The 21,841-nt window shown below is 35.1% G+C and overlaps 1 protein-coding gene across 1 annotated transcript in view; it reads right to left on the bottom strand.

The window, feature by feature from the left end:
* Positions 1-21,841, bottom strand: part of LOC149803317 (choline O-acetyltransferase-like) — an 86,035-nt gene that overhangs the window by 27,467 nt on the left and 36,727 nt on the right. The window contains 7 exon segments of the mRNA XM_089953914.1: positions 2,734-2,872; positions 5,045-5,167; positions 6,394-6,525; positions 10,614-10,714; positions 16,687-16,898; positions 17,570-17,747; positions 18,540-18,720. Of these exon segments, the coding sequence (XP_089810040.1) occupies positions 2,734-2,872; positions 5,045-5,167; positions 6,394-6,525; positions 10,614-10,714; positions 16,687-16,898; positions 17,570-17,747; positions 18,540-18,720 (1,066 nt within the window).

Here is a 21,841-nt window from a genome sequence, read left to right as displayed (position 1 = left end):
TTATATCAATTGACCGAAATTCCCTTTTTTGTCCCCTCTATCATGGCATCATCAGCTTCCGTGCTCAATAGATTGGCATTCCAACGGTCTTCGGTAAACCCGATAAATTGGGATCTTAGAAATGAGACCCGTAGGCAGTTTCATTAGCTTGTTTATCGAGCATTGTATCTGCATGATCAAACATCTATTCACAATTGGAGCGTTCTAAAAGCACGAAGAGTTTTCCTGGTCAGCCGCAATCTATCTTGCCGTAATCGAGTTGCCATTGATAACTTTGTCTAACAGGGATGAGCTATGGGCTCAAGAGACCGCTAAAATGTGCGTATATTAAATTAAGGTAGTTTTCTCGATCGTTATCAATTATGAAATCCTTTGCTCAATAAAATGTATTTTCTATGTAGTTTCATTGCTCGTTACAGAGGTCCAAGGATCACTGAGATTGAGACGAAGAGATTCAGTCATTATCGTAGTTCCCCATGTTGTTGGCCGTTCAGAAACACGACGTTCATTACGCATAGATGGGAATGAGATGTAATGCTTTACTTTTATTTATTTTATTCAAATGCTGAATGCCTGTAACATCTGAAGGTTGATAATTTGTTACCATTGTCAAAGTTCCTCAGAAGAAACAAATAGCGATCATGAAACAAAGATTTTGTGTTATGTTTGAAATAAGTTTTTGTTTTTGCTGTAGCTAAACCTTCATCGCATAAAGAAGAATCTGAAATTGAGGTTATAAATCAAAGATATTATGTATCAAATAGATCAATTACTTGAATAATGACACGCAAAGGAAAGAAGCACTATTCGACGACGTATTCAAAAACTGTAAAATGACCAGAAAACATCTGCAATCAAATACATCGAAAAATATGGCTAGTCCATAAATGTAATCATAAATAAATAAATAAATAAATAAAAAATAAATAAGTGAGTTTTAAGACTACAAAAGTAACGATAATGTCATAATAGATACTGATATGATAAAGACAGAGACGCTGATCTCTGTTGATAATAATACGTGCAATTGATTTCAGATTTTTATCTAGATTGAGTTGCATTATTCGATAATTGTACACAACATATACTATGGTAAAAAGGTACTTAACCAGCAGAGTACCAAAGTGGTGCAGGATTATAATCTTAGAAACATTTTTTTTTAAATTGACAAAAAAGTATCCTTATTTTGGTGATACAAAATGGGAGTTGACTTTATCCATCATATCTTCAATGCTTTCGATAACTTACTGTATGCATAAGACACATACTGGACGCCTGAAACTTATATCGGACGTCTGAGATACGTCTCCATGCAAATCGCAAATATCTGACCGAGAACTTCTTAAAGCATTAAAGACTGTAGCTGCCAACAGAATTGAAGTTTTAGACTTAACCGTTTCGAAGAATAAATAAGATAACTACATTAGAGTTTCCATAGTACCTTCTTTGCTGAAACGAAGTTAATTTCCAGTAGTAAGGATTGAATTGGGCAATATTTCTAAGAACTAAATTCTGAATCTGAGACATATTCGACTGTGTATTATGAATATCCGAATTCGGTGGGGAAAAAAGGTATCATTGTGCACAATACCATGTTAGCAAGACTATCAATTTGTGTAGTATACGGTAAAGTCTATAGTACTGGTTATAAGAACCGCTTAGTCAGATTATAAACTGAGATTCGATAGGTCTGAAAATGGTGCTTGTACTGATATCGACTGAATTTGGAATTGCATTGCCTCTCTCGATTTTTGGAGAATGAATTAGTATGTTGTCTTGGTAATATAATGGACCCCCGGATCATTGGAAAACGCTATATTATCCTTAGACAAATCTAATTTTCCGAGCAAAAAAGAGAAGAAACGTAATTCATGTCAGAGAAGGTTTTCCTCGATATCTATCACTAACAAATGATCTCGTTTTCATAAACCTTCATTTGCAGGATGGGCGAGGTCAACAAAACCTGAATATTTCCTGAAGAAAATATCGATATCTTGGTCCATTATTCGTTTTGTTACTCACAATGTATCAACTTCATCTTTTAATACATATCTGCGCGACATATTCAGCTCTTTTTTCATCCTCGTCGTTAATCTATTCTATTCACCGTAATCGTTACAAGTATTTATAATAAAATATCAATATTTTCACCACCATCTGAACTATCATCACCAACATTATCACTGCAACACAAACCCATACACCAGCACCTCAACCAGCACTAACGCCATCTCCAGTAACACCAATAACATCCCCACTAGCAATACCTGCTCAGCACAAAGACAACAACCCTTACTGCCACAACGTCAGTACCTTTACGATAATAACACCACATCACCACGAGTATCAACGCTGCGATCTCCACCAGTGCGACAATCGCCACAACCACCACAATCACTAACATCAGAACAATGAACATCACTAACACCACAAGCACTGCCGGAAACAGCGACACCACCAATCATTAATACTAGCGCAATCTTCACAACTAATTTCGCAATCGTTACAGTAAGGGCCCAATATCACCACCATTACAAGCTCTAATGCTTACAAACACCACCATAACCTCCAACGACACTGCTCCTAGTCCAATAATGACCACGAAAGTCGGTCGATTCGATAGCCGAAGTGAAGCGTGTTTTATATTATAGTGGAAAACAGGCATAATTTCATTTGTTCTTATCTGAAATACATCAAAACCAAATTGATAAATAAAAAAATGGAGCCGCTTACCGTGGTTGTCGTTTGTCCGACCATTGCTTTGACCCACTCTAGAGCAGGAATAGAATTTGCCCGAATGTTGTCCACCCGTCCAAGACGAAATCTTCTAGTGGAAGCGCTCTCGTAGGTAGACACAAAACGACCGTGTATCCTGGGAAAGATAGTTTGAAATTTTCAACATATATGAATGATGGTTGACATTTTCAACATATACGAGTCATACGTATAATCCGTGTCTTGATTTCATAATATATTTAAGTTAAGGACTTTGTCTCGGGCCCTGAACATAATTTTAAATTTTCTCCCATGCTTCAACTTATAAAATCTGCCACAATAGTTCAACGACAGTTGTACACCTGATATGTTCATACAATTGTTGCCAATATATACATAGACTGTATAGGATGAATTTTTATTTGAACACTTTATGAATGGAAAGCGAGGTTTATTTACTTACTGTTCAAAAGATAAATTTCTTCTTCGTCCTTCTTTATTTTTATCTTGTATCGTTTCTTACAGGTATTTGATGATTTGTATTTTTTCCTCATCTCCTATTTTCTGAGAATATTGTTCTGTTATGCTTATTTTCGATAACACCTACTGACTTTCATTTATTTATGATATTTCGTCACCACATGCATATTTTAGAAGCTATTTTAGCAATTAAATCCTGAAATAACGAAGCTTTCTAAAAGGCTCTGTCTACTGTGTAATGAGACTGACGTCTTGCACATTTTAGGTTAATGCTTTCTTTCATCTCGAATGTCCCGTTACGTACTGGACATGGATGTAACTCGAATATATACTCAGAGAAAAGCCCATTTCATGCAGACTTCGGTGAACTTCGTAATTTGCTCGGAATTTTGATCACGTGGCGGGTGGTCAGCTGACCGTAATAGCCACTCGATAGGTGGTGGGCAAAATATGGCTAACGCTTCGGCATCAGCATCAACTTCTGTAACTACTTCAACATCGTTTATCGAGTTGAAAAATGCATATTCAATAGCGATGCTGCCGCAGATATTGACGAAATTTAATATTGGAACCATCATGTCTTATTTTCTGGAAACTAGGGCGGATTTCAAACCCATACGAGAGAGAGTAGCTTTGAGCTGTTTACATCTGGACATGTACATGTAAGCAAGGAAACGGTGTCGAAGTAAATTTAATCCTGACAATCAAAGAGAATGTTGTTCAAACTATTTCTGTGCATCCGAAACGTCACTACAATAAAATGCGTTTCATATGAATTTATCAGATTTGTTTTTGAAAGTCTGTGGATAATTTACATATAAATTTCAATCATTTAATTAATTTTATTTCTGAAATATTTCTAAACAACAATAGATGCCATTTTGTTATGTATATGTACCCACCAGCGTTTGATTGGCTGGAGTATAAAGTAACTCGGAAGGTTATTTGGATAATTACGGAGCAACTCGGTTAAATTCGGTATGAAATGGGCTCATTTCATGCAGACTTCGGTGAACTTCATAATTTGCTCGGAATTTCGATCACGTGGCGGGTGGTCAGCTGACCGTAATAGCCACTCGATAGGTGGTGGGCAAAATGTGGCTAACGCTTCGGCATCAGCATCAACTTCTGTAACTACTTCAACATCGTTTATCGAGTTGAAAAATGCATATTCAATAGCGATGCTGCCGCAGATATTGACGAAATTTAATATTGGAACCATCATGTCTTATTTTCTGGAAACTAGAACGGATTTCAAACCCATACGAGAGAGTAGCTTTGAGCTGTTTACATCTGGACATGTACATGTGAGCAAGGAAACGGTGTCGAAGTAAATTTAATCCTGACAATCAAAGAGAATGTTGTTCAAACTATTTCTGTGCATCCGAAACGTCACTATAATAAAATGCGTTTCATATGAGTTTATCAGATTTGTTTTTGAAAGTCTGTGGATAATTTACATATAAATTTCAATCATTTAATTAATTTTATTTCTGAAATATTTCTAAACAACAATAGACGCCATTTTGTTACGTACATGTACCCACCAGCGTTTAATTGGTTGGAGTATAAAGTAACTCGGGAGATTATTCGGATAATTACGGAGCAACTCGGTTAAATTCGGTATGAAATGGGCTATATGATATTATTACTATATGCAGACGGCTCTACTCAGTGAATATACAGACCGGTCTACTCGGAGAACATGCAGTCTTGTTTACTGGGAGAATATACAGACCAATCTATTCGGAGAATATGCAGACTGGTCTACTTAGATAATGTTTAGTCTTGTCTACTTGGTTAACGTTTAAACTGGTCTACTAAAACTTCCATCCAGATGTAAACCTACTTGTAATAAGTAAGTTGCAATGCCAGTTGTATAAAGGAATCCGGACTCATATTCTGTGACTTCGGAAACTCTCTGCCAAAATGATCGAATTTTAGGATGTAAAAATCCAAGTCGTCGATGAGCCTACAGAAGAAAATAAAATTATATAAATGATACATGTATATCGATTTCTTGTGGCACGTATTTACCTTGTCACATTATTCGTTTTTCATTTGAATGATTCATATGATAATTTTATATTCATTTACTGTTACAACGTGCCACAATTCCCACAGAGCATTTACTCTCGTTTACTTTCATTTGCTGTCACTGAAAGGAACTAAAAGAAAATTTGGAGAATATCGTTTGTTAATTTAGAGAGACGCTAAATCGTTTCCTTAAATGACCTGAACTTCTTGTTTAGATAATTTTAAATGGTCTTGGAAAAATGACCTCATCGATAGGAAGTCATATTCTCTGATGAGTTGAGCGCTCCAGGTTGCAAATGTCTACCTTATGCATCTGACATTTTCCGTGTTTTCACTTCAGAAAGTTAAAAAGATGGATTATTGCACAGATTTTGATAAATAAACAAAACATACATTTTTTATATTTGTTTCAAAAGCGGTTTTATGAGTAATCTGATTAAAACAGATCTCTTCTCTGTCATTCGAGAAGATCTGACGACGACCGCGTATGGGTCATGTTCTGCTGGCCTTTGAATTAGCCAGTGGCAATGCAGCGTTCAAAAATCTGAAAGTGAATTAAATAGTTCGGTATAAATTAATGCTCTTCATCCACACTGCTCCTGCTCATCTCCAAACGCAAACATATAAGACTTCATCTGATTGGCCGATACAATTAATGTTTATGGTAATATATATTTGGCGCCCTATTCCAATCCAAAAATTCTTCTAAGAAAGGAAAGGAGTTCTCTGCTAACCGTATTGTTGTAGTGCCAAATAAACATTTTATGATATTACACTGACGATAAAGCTGTATGTATCCCACGTAACAAAAGTTTTATAATAGAAATTATGTCCGTGAAAATGATGGCAGTCACAAAGATATTGTTACACTGATTGCAAAATCGCAAAAGAAAAACAAACAAAAGAACATATTATAAAAGAATCTGAAACGACGACGATATAAATATTTTTGGTATCTGATATCTGGTTTGTGATGATTATAATGATTCAAGCGAGCGTGGAGTGGCAGTCATGATAATGTTGAAGACAATCATTACGACGACAATGACAACTGTGATAACAACATTCATTTTAATTATAGTGTCCCAGTGGATGACGTATTCAGTTAAGTAAGGCGAAGTTAAGGTAAATGGATACTGTATACTGATTCTGAAAATGGACCTATCAAAGCTCGTAGCCGCAGCTTCAATCTCTTGCAGCACTTCCTGGAAAAATTTCCACTGCAGTCTGCGGGGGTAGGGCAGCTCGCATATAGATCTCATCCGAACCAGGCTCCTCTGTCTCACCTCCTCCCTGGAAACAGAAAAAGGGATGAGAATATAATGTTTAAAGTCTCCATCAAGTTATCCACAGCACTTTCCACAGTTCAAGTGGTAATCTTAAGATGAATGAAACACACAAACACACTTGCTTTTCTTAATTCAAACAACAAAATAGTTCATCCCGGTGTTTTTCAGTGCTCTTCCTCCGCCAAATATACTGGCAATCATGTACTGTCTATCACATGCTGCAAAATGCGGGATAAAACCCCACAAAACAAAACCAAATCAAACCTCACACTCAAACCCCAGATTCACAAACCAGGCTCCAATCTACTCATCAATATATTATGCAGTGATGATGTATTGTAAATAGAAGATAAAGTCGTTTTCACTGTGACATAATTCAATGGTATACGATCAAAATATACAGCAACTTCCGTCGGATACGGGATATCCTTCATATTCTACCCCAAACTTAATCCATATAGGGGATATCCGTCTCATTCTGTCTTAAAGCTAATAATCTTTCTGACAGGGCATATAAAATTCCTACTGACCAGTCTCCATGGTCTTAAAACGTCCTTGCCATCCATCACAGGGCCTTGTGTATTCAACTGTTTTAGTCTGAATTGTTTACATTTATTTGTTTTAAAGTCCATTAGCTGCAATTGCCCATCCCTTGTTTCGTCTTCGCCGTTAAATCTTGAGAATCACTCCAAAGTCTTTCATTGTCATCCATGTGACTAAAATTAAATTTTTTAAATTACGCGGTACATTAAGTTTTCTGTTTACGGATGGAAAAGAATTGCAAATTTTAATTTTTTGACTAACGTGGCCTTTAGTGGCGCTATATCTAGGCGATATAATTTTTCTGGTCATACTAAGTAACATGTCGCTGACTGTTGAGCGCTTCCTGAGTACAAAACGTGTAACCTGACCTAAAAGCTCGCAAATGGTACCATAAATTTTAGGATCTGAACTAAATAGCTTTTAATAGTCGATAATAACTGTCTTCTGTGTTACTGAGAGGCCATTGTAAGGTGTCTAATTTTACAGACAAAAATCTAATAGAATTTGTGTTTTTGGTCAACCCATTAAAAGGAAATTTACGCATGTACACTTTCCGTTCCGATACACATAACAGTCTACTTTCCGATATGCATGTAGAGTCTCCTTTCCGATATGCATGTACAGTCTCCGTTCCGATAGGCATGTCCAATCTCTTTTCCGATACGCATGTACAGTCTCCGCTCCGGGGGCATGTACAATCTCTTTTCCGATACACATATACATTCTCAGTTCCGATAGGCATGTACAATCTCATTTCCGATACGCATATACAGTCTCCGTTCCGATAGGCATGTACAGTCTCTTTTCCGATACGCATATACAGCCTCTGTTCCGGTAGGCATGTACAATCTCTTTTCCGATACGCATATATAGCCTCCTTTCCGATAGGCATGTACGGTTTCTATTCACAGAGAAGCAGCTTGTCAAGTAAAGTTTATAGCCAGCTTTCATACTGCATACTAAAACTGCACATTTGAAGCGAAGTGTTTTATGATGGTTTTACGTTTAATTATACACTGAATATGGCTTGTTGTGAATTCCAGAAGCAGTCATTTCTGTTTCAAGGATTACTTCTGTTTTGAGGATCAGTCTAATGTACTGGTATAGGAATAAGGGGAACGTAAGAAGACACACGTCATCATCGTAGCTCAGTGCAGTAAATTTGCCAGCACCTTGACCTAATCTGGGCGAGATATATGAAGAACAGCTTTACCCTGTCCAAAAATAAAATTTAAAGATTGAAGAGAGCCGAGAAAAATGTTTAATATTAAGGATGAGTATTGTATGCCCTATTACCAAGAGAATAAATGAACGACATGTGATAGACTGGTTTAATTCCTGATAGTTGACCTTCGGTCTGTTCCTCAACTACTATGAAGAAAATGTAATGCTCCTTACTAAGCTCATAAAATCACAAAATGCACGCGTAAATCGAAACATAATGCAAAGTAGTTCTTTCATGACCCTTGGAAGGAAGAAGTGGATAAGAGGAAATTTCTCTCAAATAATTAACATTCAGCTCAGCAATACTGATAAGTGTAAAAGAATAAATATAAATATGTTCTTAAGCAAAATAACGAATAAAATGTTGTCCATGGAACTAAATGAATCAAAGTATTTTCTTCAAACAGCTTCAAAATGATTTGTTAAAATAATGAAATAATGTCTTTTCGTTAGAAAACAAAATAAATCACAAACAACAATGACAACAAAAAGCAGACAAACTGACAGAGTCATATTATTCTTCTGATAGAATTAGTCATTCCACCTGACAGTCAATATGATAATGAAATTATTGCTTGCACCAGATACTGTTCAGAAGACATTCTCAGCGTCCTTTAAGCTGTAATTTTTTATATATAAATATTTCATATGCTTGCCTGACATATTGGGCATAGATAATAGAAAATCAATGAAACAAATCAGAAACAGATTCCATCCTCCCTCCAAGTAAGGTACATTAGCAATGTAATATTTCAGAGTCAAAATATTTACCATGTCTTTTGTGTTTTTATGTTGTGCATGAAAGTCAAATGACCTTTTGCACACACACATACAAACACACACACACATACAGACACTCAGAGTATGGACAATACAATAGGAAGGTCACAGTACATCCCATCAAACAATGCGTTCAGAATAATATAGTTTATATACGTACATATTACAAATGGTATTGAAGCGTTTTCCATCCATTCCATTTTGGAAACATTCCGAATAGCGTTCATTTTTTGAGTTGGTGTTGTTAACATTTCACCTAATGGTATTTGAGTATCATTGTCATTCAATCCGTTAGAATCACAAGTATTCGCCTGGCCTTTAATTAAACATATCAAAGAAGAATGTGCACCTATGAAATGGTAAAATTAGAAAACTATTTATATATCTGAAAATAATCTCCCATCTATGTCGAACCCGGTACGAGTTCATCCAAATGATTGACTGGTATAAGAGACAAACTGTAATCATATCTAGAGTAGATCTTGAAGTATCGTGTCCAACATAAATTCTCCTTTCGTTATCAATCTGTTGATGGTTTCTAGGGGTACTTGCTAGACTGAAGTCACGGCATAAAGGTCAGACTTACAAACAATTTCTAGATATCATTCTAGTATTTCCAAACTTAAAGATATTGTAAGACAAATAGATATACACAATATTGACAATTCAAATGAAGACTTTGGGCTACATATACATTTTTATTTTACAAGCTACGGAACCAGTCTATTGAAGACTCTATTTCAAGACAGTCGCTGATTGACCTGGAATAATTAATTTCAAACGTAGTTGTTTGGTAGAAGTATACATATGGGTACATTGCACGCAACGGCAGGTTTGAACGAAATTTTTTAAATATTTAATCGCTGTAACTACATAGAGAATCCCAAGAGTGAATGGGGAATTCTCACCTTGTCTGATTTTATTAACTGGCACCTTACAAGAGAATTGTTTGTCATGTAAAAAATTAACTCATGTTTTTTCTTTTTCAGTTATACAAGTAATATATAGCACTTCTGCAAAACACTAACTTTATTATATATGAAATTTTATCAGTTTTCTTTGCTTAAGCATATTTTAAAACATGTTGTGCAGTTTGAATCTCATTGACAAGACATTCAGAGCATATGTATAATTTGAATTCTAATAATTTTTTTTAGCCGTTTAAGAGCTCTCTTTTGTGTAAGATTTCTGCTACAGAGGCATTGTCAGAAGAAATGTGAAAACGTCGTCAAGAATGGCGACATTGGGAAACAGATTTGGCTTGATGTCCATCCCAAATTCAAAATGTCAGATAGACATGTGTGTTAATTTAAATGTTGGCATAGTGAATTGTTTCGAAAAAGTATATTGTACTAGCTCTCAAACAACACAAGCACATGCCATACATATTTACTTTGATATCTTGAGCAGGTTAAACTTTAGGCGCACTATTATCTGTTTTATTATAAATCATAACCGGAAGTTAACTTTATATATGGTCAATTATGATAACAGTCCCGTCAGTTACATGGTCAAAGATTTAAAGATAAAAGGAAGATTACTTACATATAGCGTAATAAGTGCTGGATGAGCTGAACAACCGCTATTCCGTCTGACGGGGAGTGTTCAAAATTCACCCCACATGCCCCGTCTTCCGAAATAATGAACTGAAAAAGATGGTCGTTGTTGTGAATATTCTCTAAGGGTGAATACATGGTTAAGGAATGATTTACCAGGCAGACTTTAAACAATATAGTCATATTCACGTGATTTACTGTATGCAGTGTGAACATAACTGTAACTGTCATAAAGTTTTATTATTGATGAAAGACAGGAACCTAATTATAAATAGGATACAGTTCTCTTTTATTATTGAACACAATTGCATAGCAATTAGGAAATCACGAAAAATTAAAGAAATGAGCTGAAGTTCTTTCATGAACAATACAGTTATTACTGCCATTACAATTGTCATCCATGTGATGCAAAATTGTAACTTAACCTGTCAGTACTCTGCTTTACCAATTCATATTATCTGGGCAGCTTTCTCAGACTTATAGTTTCGTGGTAGTTGCAGAACGAACATAATACAGGCACGACATCGTACCCCTTAATAAAGTATGTGTCACTCGTCCCTTTTAACACAGTCTGTATCCCTCGCCCCCCCCCCCAGCACAGTATATATCCCTCATCCACCTTAACACTGTATCACTTGTCCCCATTAATACAGTATGTATCCCTCGTCTCCCATTACACACCCTCTATCCGTCGTCCCCCTTTACAATGTACCCCTCGTTCCACTTAGCAGTCTCTATCTCTAGTTTCCCAATACGCACTCTATATCCCTCGTTCCCCTTTACACAGTCTGTATCCAGAGTCTCTCTCTATACAGTCTGTATTCCTCATCCCCCTTAACACAGTCTGGATCCCTCGTCCCACTTAATACTGTATCACTCGTCCCCCTTAATGCTGTATCCATCTTTCCCCTTAAAACAATCATCTGTATCCTTCGTTCCCCTTAACATAGTCTGTATCTCTCGTATCCCTTCACATAGTCTGTATCCATCGTCCCCATTAATACCATATCACTCGTACTCTTAATATTTTCCCCTAAAAACAGTCTGTATTTCTCGTTCCCCATAATACAATCTGTATCCATCGCCCCCCTTAATTCAGTCTGTATCCATCAGTCTCCTTAACACGGTCTGTATCCCTCCTTCCACTTAACATAGTCTGGATCCCTCGTGCCCCTTAACACACTCTGTATCCTTCTTCCCCCGTAACACAGTCGATATAGTCTAATCATGCATACAGTATTCAGAAGGTGTGTTTGAGCTTTATCATGCATACAATATTCAGAAGGTGAGTTTCAGCTTTATCATGCATACAGTATTCAGAAGGTGTGTTTGATCGTTATCATGCATACAATATTCAGAAGGTGTGTTTGAGCTTTATCATGCATACATTATTCAGAAATGTGTTTGAGCAGCATTATAATTCATACAATATTCAGAAGGTGTGTTTAAGCAGCTTTATCATTCATACGATATTCAGAAAGTGTGTTTGAGCTTTATCATGCATACAATATTCAGAAGGTGTGTTTGAGCGTTATCATGCATACAATATTCAGAAGGCGTGTTTGAGTTTAATCATGCATACAATATTCAGAAGGTGTTTTTGAGCTTTATCATGCATACAATATTCAGAAGGTGTGTTTGAGCTTTATCATGCAAACAATATTCAGAAGGTGTATTTGAGCAGCTTTATCATGCATACAATATTCAGAAGGTGTGTTTGAGTTTAATCATACATACAATATTCAGAAGGTGTGTTTGAGCTTTATCATGCATACAATATTCAGAAGGTGTGTTTAAGCTTTATCATGCATACAATATTCAGAAGGTGTGTTTGAGCTTTATCATGCATACAATATTCAGAAGGTGTGTTTGAGCTTTATCATGCAAACAGTATTCAGAAGTGTGTTTGAGCAGCATTATCATTCATCCAATATTCAGAAGGTGTGTTTAAGCAGCTTTATCATGCATACGATATTCAGAAGGTGTGTTTGAGTTTCATCATGCATACAATATTTAGAAGGTGTGTTTGAGCTTTATCATGCATACAGTATTCAGAAGGTGTGTTTGAGCTTTATCATGGATACAATATTCAGAAGGTGTGTTTGAGCAGCTTTATCATGCATACGATATTCTGAAGGTGTGTTTGAGCTTTATCATGCATACAATATTCAGAAGGTGTGTTTGAGCTTTATCAAGCATACATTATTCAGAAGGTGTGTTTGAGCAGCATTATCATTCATACAATATTCAGAAGGTGTGTTTGAGCAGCTTTATCATGCATACGATATTCAAAAAGTGGGTTTGAGCTTTATCATGCATACAGTATTCAGAAGGTGTGTTTGAGCGTTATCATGCATACAATATTCAGAAGGTGTGTTTGAGCGTTATCATGCATACAATATTCAGAAGGTGTGTTTGAGTTTAATCATGCATACAAAATTCAGAAGGTGTGTTTGAGCTTTGTCATTTATACAATATTCAGAAGGTGTGTTTGAGTTTAGTCATGCATACAATAGTCAGAAGGTGTGTTTGAGCAGCTTTATCATGCATACAATATTCAGAAGGTGTGTTTGACCTTCATCATGCATACAATATTCAGAAGGTGTGTTTGAGCTTTATCATGCAAACAGTATTCAGAAGTGTGTTTGAGCAGCATTATCATTCATCCAATATTCAGAAGCTGTTTCTAAGCAGCTTTACCATGCATACGATATTCAGAAGGTGTGTTTGAGTTTCATCATGCATACAATATTTATAAGGTGTGTTTGAGCGTTATCATGCATACAATATTCAGAAGATCTGTTTGAGCTTTATCACGCATACAGTATTCAGAAGGTGTGTTTGAGCGTTATCATGCATACAATATTCAGAAGGTGTGTTTGAGCTTTATCATGCATACAATATTCAGAAGGTGTGTTTGAACTTTATCATGGAAACAGTATTCAGAAGTGTGTTTGAGCAGCATTATCATTCATCCAGTATTCAGAAGGTGTGGTTAAGCAGCTTTAGCATGCATACGATATTCAGAAGGCGTTTTTGAGTTAAATCATGCGTACAATATTCAGAAGGTGTGTTTGAGCTTTATCATGCATACAATATTCAGAAGATCTGTTTGAGCTTTATCATGCATACAGTATTCAGAAGGTGTGTTTGAGCAGCATTATCATTCATAAAATATTCAGAAGGTGTGTTTGAGCAGCTTTATCATGCATACGATATACAGAAGGTGTGTTTGAGCGTTATCATGCATACAGTATTCAGAAGGTGTGTTTGAGCTTTATCAAGCATACAATATTCAGAAGGTGTGTTTGAGCGTTATCATGCATACAATATTCAGAAGGTGTGTTTGAGCGTTATCATGCATACAATATTCAGAAGGTGTATTTAAGCGTTAACATGCATATAATATTCAGATGGTGTGTTTGAGCTTTGTCATTCATACAATATTCAGCAGATGTGTTTGAGCTTTATCATGCTTACAGTATTCAGGTGTGTTTGAGCTTTATCAAGCATACGGTATTCAGAAGGTGTGTTTGAGCGTTATCATGCATATAATATTCAGAAAGTGTGTTTAAGCGTTATCATGCATATAATATTCAGAAGGTGTGTTTGAGCTTTATCAAGCATACGGTATTCAGAAGGTGTGTTTGAGCGTTATCATGCATACAATATTCAGATGGTGTGTTTTTGAGCTTTGTCATTCATACAATATTCAGCAGATGTGTTTGAGCTTTATCATGCATACAGTATTCAGAAGGTGTGTTTGAGGAGCATTATCATTCATGCAATATTCAGAAGGTGTGTTTGAGTAGCTTTATCATGCATACGATATTCTGAAGGTGTGTTTGAGCTTTATCATGCATACAATATTCAGAAGGTGTGTTTGAGCATTATCAAGGATACAGTATTCAGAAGGTGTGTTTGAGGAGCATTATCATTCATACAATATTTAGAAGGTGTGTTTGAGCGTTATCTTGCATACAATATTCGGAAGGTGTGTTTGAGCAGCTTTATCATGCATACGATATTCAGAAGGTGTGTTTTAGCGTTATCATGCATACAATATTCGGAAGGTGTGTTTGAGCAGCTTTATCATGCATACGATATTCAGAAGGTGTGTTTTAGCGTTATCATGCATACAATATTCAGAAGGTGTGTTTGAGCGTTATCATGCATACAATATTCAGAAGGTGTGTTTGAGTTTAATCATAATACAACAGTCAGAAGGTGTGTTTCAGCAGCTTTATCATGCATACAATATTCAGAATGTGTGTTTGAGCTTTATCATGCATACATTATTCAGAAGGTGTGTTTGAGCAGCATTATCATTCATAAAATATTCAGAAGGTATGTTGGAGTAGCTTTATCATGCATACGATATTCTGAAGGTGTGTTTGAGCTTTATCATGCATACAATATTCAGAAGGTGTGTTTGAGCATTATCAAGGATACAGTATTCAGAAGGTGTGTTTGAGGAGCATTATCATTCATACAATATTTAGAAGGTGTGTTTGAGCGTTATCATGCATACAATAATCAGAAGGTGTGTTTGAGCAGCTTTATCATGCATACGATATTCAGAAGGTGTGTTTTAGCTTTATCATGCATACAATATTCAGAAGGTGTGTTTGAGCGTTATTATGCGTACAATATTCAGAAGGTGTGTTTGAGTTTAATCATACATACAACAGTCAGAAGGTGTGTTTGAGCAGCTTTATCATGCATACAATATTCAGAATGTGTGTTTGAGCTTTGTCATTCATACAATATTCAGAAGGTGTGTTTGAGCTTTATCATGCATACAATATTCAGAAGGTGTGTTTGAGCTTTATCATGCATACATTATTCAGAAGGTGTGTTTGAGCAGTTTTATCATGCATACGATATTCAGAAGGTGTGTTTGAGCTTTATCATGCATACAATATTCAGAATGTGTGTTTGAGAGTTAGCAAGCATACACTATTCAGAAGGTGTGTTTTAGCTTTATCATGCGTACCGTTTTCGGAAGGTGTGTTTGAGCGTTATCATGCATACAATATTCAGAAGGTGTGTTTAAGTTTAATCATGCACAGAATATTCAGATGGTATGTTTGATCTTTGTCATTCATGCAATATTCAGAAGGTGCGTTTGAGTTTAATCATACATACAATAGTCAGAAGGTGTGTTTGAGCGATATCATGCATATAATATTCAGAAGGTGTGTTTGAGCATTATCATGCATATAATATTCAGAAGGTGTGTTTGAGCATTATCATGTATATAATATTCAGAAAGTTTCTTTGAGCTTTATCATGCATACAATATTCAGAAGGTGTGTTTGAGCGTTATCATGCATATAATATTCAGAAGGTGTGTTTGAGCGTTATCATGCATATAATATTCAGAAGGTATGTTTGAGCGTTATCATGCATATAATATTCAGAAGGTGTGTTTGAGCGTTATCATGCATACAATATTCAGAATGTGTGTTTGAGCGTTATCATGCATATAATATTCAGAAGGTGTGTTTGAGCGTTATCATGCATACAATATTCAGAATGTGTGTTTGAGCGTTATCATGCATATAATATTCAGAAGGTGTGTTTGAGCGTTATTATGCATACAATATTCAGAAGGTGTGTTTGATTTATTATCATGCAAGTAATATTCAGAAGGTGTGGGAGATTTTTATCATGCATGTGATATTCAGAAGGTGAGGTAGGATCTGCGTTTTATCATGCATGTAATATTCAGAAGGTATGTTTGATTTTTATCATGCAAGTAATATTCAGAAGGTATACTTGATTTTCATCATACATGTGATATTCAGAAGGTGGGTTAGGATTTGAGTTTTTTTCACGCATGTAATATTCAGAAGGTGTGTTAAGATTTTACTATGCATGTAATATTCAGAAACTGTTTTAGAAGTTACCAAACCAGAACGGTTCCGTAAGTTAGTATATTCAGGATAAGCTCAAAAAGTTAATATTAACTTATCATAAAACATTTTAGTGGGCCAACATTTTTTAAAAAACTTTTTCAAATGAGACAGTAGACGGAGAAGACACAGGGAGAGGGTTACCTGCATAGTTTTGTCAAACCACCTGTTTCCGCTGTTGTGCTTGCTGCCACAGCCGTGAAGCATCTGAAGCATTATGGACACGTCATCCCTGACGTTACGAGATGTCTTGTCAAAACTCTGTTGATGGTTGAACGAGACAGGAAGCGCCTTATCCAGGCAGAGAATGAATAGACTACGTTCTATTGCGTCAAGGGAATCCCTGTTTGTAGAGTCTGTAAACCAAGACGAGAATTAACGTAGTACTTTTTGTCAATTAAAAAAAAAAACACCCACCTACGATAGAGTTATCATGTACTGATTTAAACCGAAACAATTTCAGACATATTATCTAAACTTAATATAGGTCAAATAACACCAAATCCTTTAGTTACTTCTGTTTATTTTATTTCTAAATGAATTTAAAATTAAATGATTTGCAGCGTCCTTAAACAAACTTCATGATAGTCTTATTGTTGAAAAAATGCTAGTAAAGACAAACATCACAGAAACACAAGAACATACTTTAAAATAGTCATTAAAATGTGCTATAATTACTATGGAGAAATCATCGCATTGTTTCTCATGTTTATGATCTCTGAAATAAAATTCTTCACTCAAAAATACGGATTTATTCATTGAACACGTATACACCGTCACCATCAACTCAGTTTGGCGGGATACGTTTATACGTACCAAAGTTGTTTGGATTTTCAATATACAATGGCAGAAAAGCTTTCCCACAGTAACCTAATTTTTGTGTGGTGTCTTTGCAGAGCTGTTCATCAACAACCAGCCACGAGAAACTGACCTACTGAAGTGTTAGGAACGGACTTATGGAGAGACTGAGAAGGGTAACAGTATATGCTCGTTTCATATTGGTGGCGGGGGCATAAATAATGTTTACCTTCCATGAGCTGCATTCGTGTAACTGCCCATTTATCGCGTGGCGCGGCTGTCATGAGGCCTATGGGAGCTGATTTTTCCTCAGATCCGTTCGCCATTTTAGTAATTCGGTCTAGCTGCGTGAAGAGGTCATCTTCACTCATCCGCGTAAAATTTATTACCACATCCAGGACAAAAAACTGTAGGAAGAGACAAAAATGCTGATTGCAAAAACTAGTTGAACGATATAAAGAAATGTTGACGAAATACTTTACGCTAATAAGTTTTTATTTTCAGTTTAATAGTGTTCCCTGATTGCTTAAACTTTCAATTTTATTTCAGATTATGCATATTGATTTATATCGATCTATTAACATTTCAATTCATTTGATATTTTTTTTGAGTTATAGGAATATTTGATGAACAACGGTTTTGCTTTCACCATCTTGCAAAACAAAATCTCTGTCATGCAAGTCTAGGAAAAATTCAAAGAGCAGACGGCAGACAGTAGCAAACTCTAAAATACAATAACCCATAATTAATACAAACTACATTTATTTGAATGTAATGCTAACAACACATTCTGGGAAAATCGTTTGTTTTTCTTTGAATTTATATTATGATTGGATAAATCTTTAGTCGTTAGAAAGAAGGGACGAAATTGATTGGATTAACATCTTCTCATCGTATAGGGCTTTCCTTAAATAATACACATGAATGTCTCGTACTTTGGGATGCGAAGTTCACATTAGACTGCTCCAGACTCATTCGTGCATTTTGTCCAAGATCACACACAATCACCAGTATTACATTAGAGCTCAAACGCATCGAAATTCGCTTTCATAATTAACATTGTTATACATATCGAAAAACGTCTATAATGAAACATGACATGCTCAGACATATTAGAAACACATCTGTAATTTTGCATAGCATGCTCAGACATCTCGTAAAACGTCTATAATAAAAAAGGAAAAACTAACATTTCTTACCTGGTTCATGCACACTACAATTATATGTTCTGGCTCAGGCATAAGTTTTGTGGAGTTTGATATGAGGGAGTCCTTTTTAACCCCTGGCACCCTGTAGGATGAAAACAGACGGTAATACTGCTCCATACACAGGGGTTGACCCTTTTCCTTGTGACGACACCGGTCAATAGGCAGACCTCGGCTGTAAAAACAAACAAAAACAAGACATTCGATAGTTAGAAAATAAAGCATAATTGATACTACGTTGCATAACATATTCCGAAACTTTATATCATATAAATCTAAATGTGCTCTAAAATAGAAAGATATATATATATATATATATATATATATATATATATATATATATATATATATATATATATAGAGAGAGAGAGAGAGAGAGAGAGAGAGAGAGAGAGAGAGAGAGAGAGATGGATGGATGGATGGATAAAATAAAAAGAAAATAAGATAATGCTAAGTCATATGAATAAACATTAATTATGCGTGTAGATTATTCGCTCTATCATTTTAGATTTAATTAGATTTTAACTCCCAATACGAGGAAACGTTCAGCAAATGACTGCGTTACAATTACCTTATTCGGATTGAACGAAAATTGTAATAGCATTTCAATCCTCTGATTGGTAAATGGCACATGCAGTTCATATAAAACAGTATTTATAGCTAGTAAGTAGACAACAACACTGGAACATATTCAAATTTAAATAGTACGCTACTTTTTGCATTCCTACGGGCACTAAATAAATAAATGATTACACTAGGAAGTTTCGCTCGGTTTACCTATTTAATAGCTTTATTCAACGCATTTGCTATTTAACATCATACTGCTACAGATAAATGGAGATAATGAAATGCTATAAAAGTGGTCTTATTTTACAGCAATCACTAGACCAGTCAGAACAGACTAGGATTACTAGCAGTTCTTTCTAAGATTGTACAGGTTAATGTAAGCCGCATATTGTACATACACTGGTAGGAAAGGTTGCGTGACGTAGGCATGATGCTTATAAATACAGATCGAAAGGTCTTTGGTTCGAAACTCGACAGAGGTAAACAAATCTTTTCGAGAATAATACGTTCTACAATGGCATATTTCGGATTCATCGGACCCTTGACACGAGTTAACGATTTCGGTTCATCTGTTAACATGTTTATAAGTTCTGCTCATAAAATTATTCGTATATGTATGCAATAAACACATATGTTCACAAGAAAAGATTACTTAAAACACAAACCTATACCACATGCCAAAATAACTAATATGCCTGTAATTGTGTATATAAATCCAAATAAGATTGCAATAATGATTTTGTACGCTTGAATTTCATTTTTTAGATATAAATTAATAAAATACAAAATGCTATGTTACAATAGCCGTCGACACAGATTAAAGTTCTCTTGATAATTATGTTATTTTACCTTTGAAAAGCGAAAGAAACACAATCCATTTATGCTTTTGTGTTTACCTCAAATCAATCCACAACAGATATAAACCAATAGTTTACAAATATACAGATTGCATTCAAATGTTTTCATGCAGTAAGCAAGACTGTAAACGTAGTGTACGAAGAATCAGGACCAAGAGGTCCAGAAACTATGGTGTTCATGTACAAACACGAGCAAAATTTTGTCTCAGCAAATATATGTCATATTTGTGGGAAAGAAATAACAATCAAAACGTGCCTAACCCTGTTCACGCGTAATAATCCATTGCATAATAAATGCATGTGTGATTTTAAATAATCAAAATATACAGAATTATTCATTCATAACTTGTCCATTCATGACAGTCATACATCCATCAATATATTGGCTAATAATCATCATAATGAAGAGCTAAAACTCATACCAAAGAAAGATGAAAACATTTATTTCATTCAGGAAAAATTTCATACATCATGAGTCCGTTAAAGGAAGAAGAAAGCAAATATATTTTAATGGACAATTAGATTCGTAGATAGCTTTCGAAAAAGCTTTTCTCAGACGAATAAATAACCTTGTATGGTGAGTTTGTGGTAAAGAACAACTGTTACAGTAAAAATAAGATTTAAAAATTCTTTTAAAATTCCAATAAGAACTTTCAACTGCAATGCGAACCATTTGTTACTATGCCAGTTATTTGTCTGGAATACAGCTAGAACTTGATATAGACCTGTACGGTTATACAACTGTTTCATGTACTAACCTTTACTTCAAGATGAACAATAAATATGGCGATACAATCAGACTAGGAATGACCGATACAAATTTATTGGGTATCCGTGTTGAAATAGTAAACGTTTGCAGTTACTTAAATGATAATGCCGTGTTTTATGCCATTAGTGACCAAGCACATTTTATTTACCCAAAATGAATAAGAAACCTACCTAGTAAAGTGTTGGTTTTTTTTGTATTACGGTAAAAACGTTACTCACTAAAGGCTGATTTTGTACGAATATAATCTGCAAACGAACAATCTTATGTACAATCAAAAGGAATGTAAAGTTACACACTGTGCATTCAATCTCAGGGAAAATGACCAGGAAATTATTATCCTTACATGATACAGTCATGAAATACAAAATACTACAATACATATAGCAACTGTCTTTGTGTATGAAGGCAAGCAGTTTTGCTTTTGTTGGCTTTGTTTGGGAAGGGGGTGGGGATTGACGCTATAATTAAGCTACCCTATGAACATATAACTACTATATAAGTTAAAGGAAAAGGAAACTTAAGTTTTCTTACGAGTTTTCATATTTTGTTTACTTTCAGAATTTCAGTTATCTCTTGTATCGTAATCACGGATGCTACATTTTTCTCACTAAACACAATTTCCATTGACCTTTTATCTTTGGAGAAGAAAATCACTAAACAAATTATATTCTAACAAAGAATTCATGTCCATTATCAATCAATCGTTTAATATTTGCACTTATTACATCATGTCAGATACAATGGTTATCAGGGCAAATATTGTTAACATTTATGTGAATAATTGGTTTGTAATGTTGGTGTTGATCGAATAAATATTTTGTGGCGTAATCTGCTTTATAAACATAAAATGGTATTCTAATTTTTTTTATGAAACAGAGAAAATAGGATAATACCAGTATTATTTTTGATAATAACCTACCCTGATCTCAGCTTTCTTAATTTATCATTCATAATAAACGGTTCTACTCTATTTGTGCTAACCAAATAGTTAACCACAAATCTTTGATCATCATCAAAATGTGTAGTCATCCAGCTTTTAAATCCTAAATGCTCCTGTGTGATACTGTTTTATCCGTAATACATATTCTACTCATAATGTATAC

This window comes from Sinohyriopsis cumingii, chromosome 3 (assembly GCF_028554795.1).
Source record: "Sinohyriopsis cumingii isolate HCF-2022 chromosome 3, ASM2855479v2, whole genome shotgun sequence".
Taxonomy (NCBI): domain Eukaryota; kingdom Metazoa; phylum Mollusca; class Bivalvia; order Unionida; family Unionidae; genus Sinohyriopsis; species Sinohyriopsis cumingii.
The sequence above is the reverse complement of the archived record's forward strand: the minus strand, read 5'-3'. Positions and strand labels throughout refer to the sequence as shown.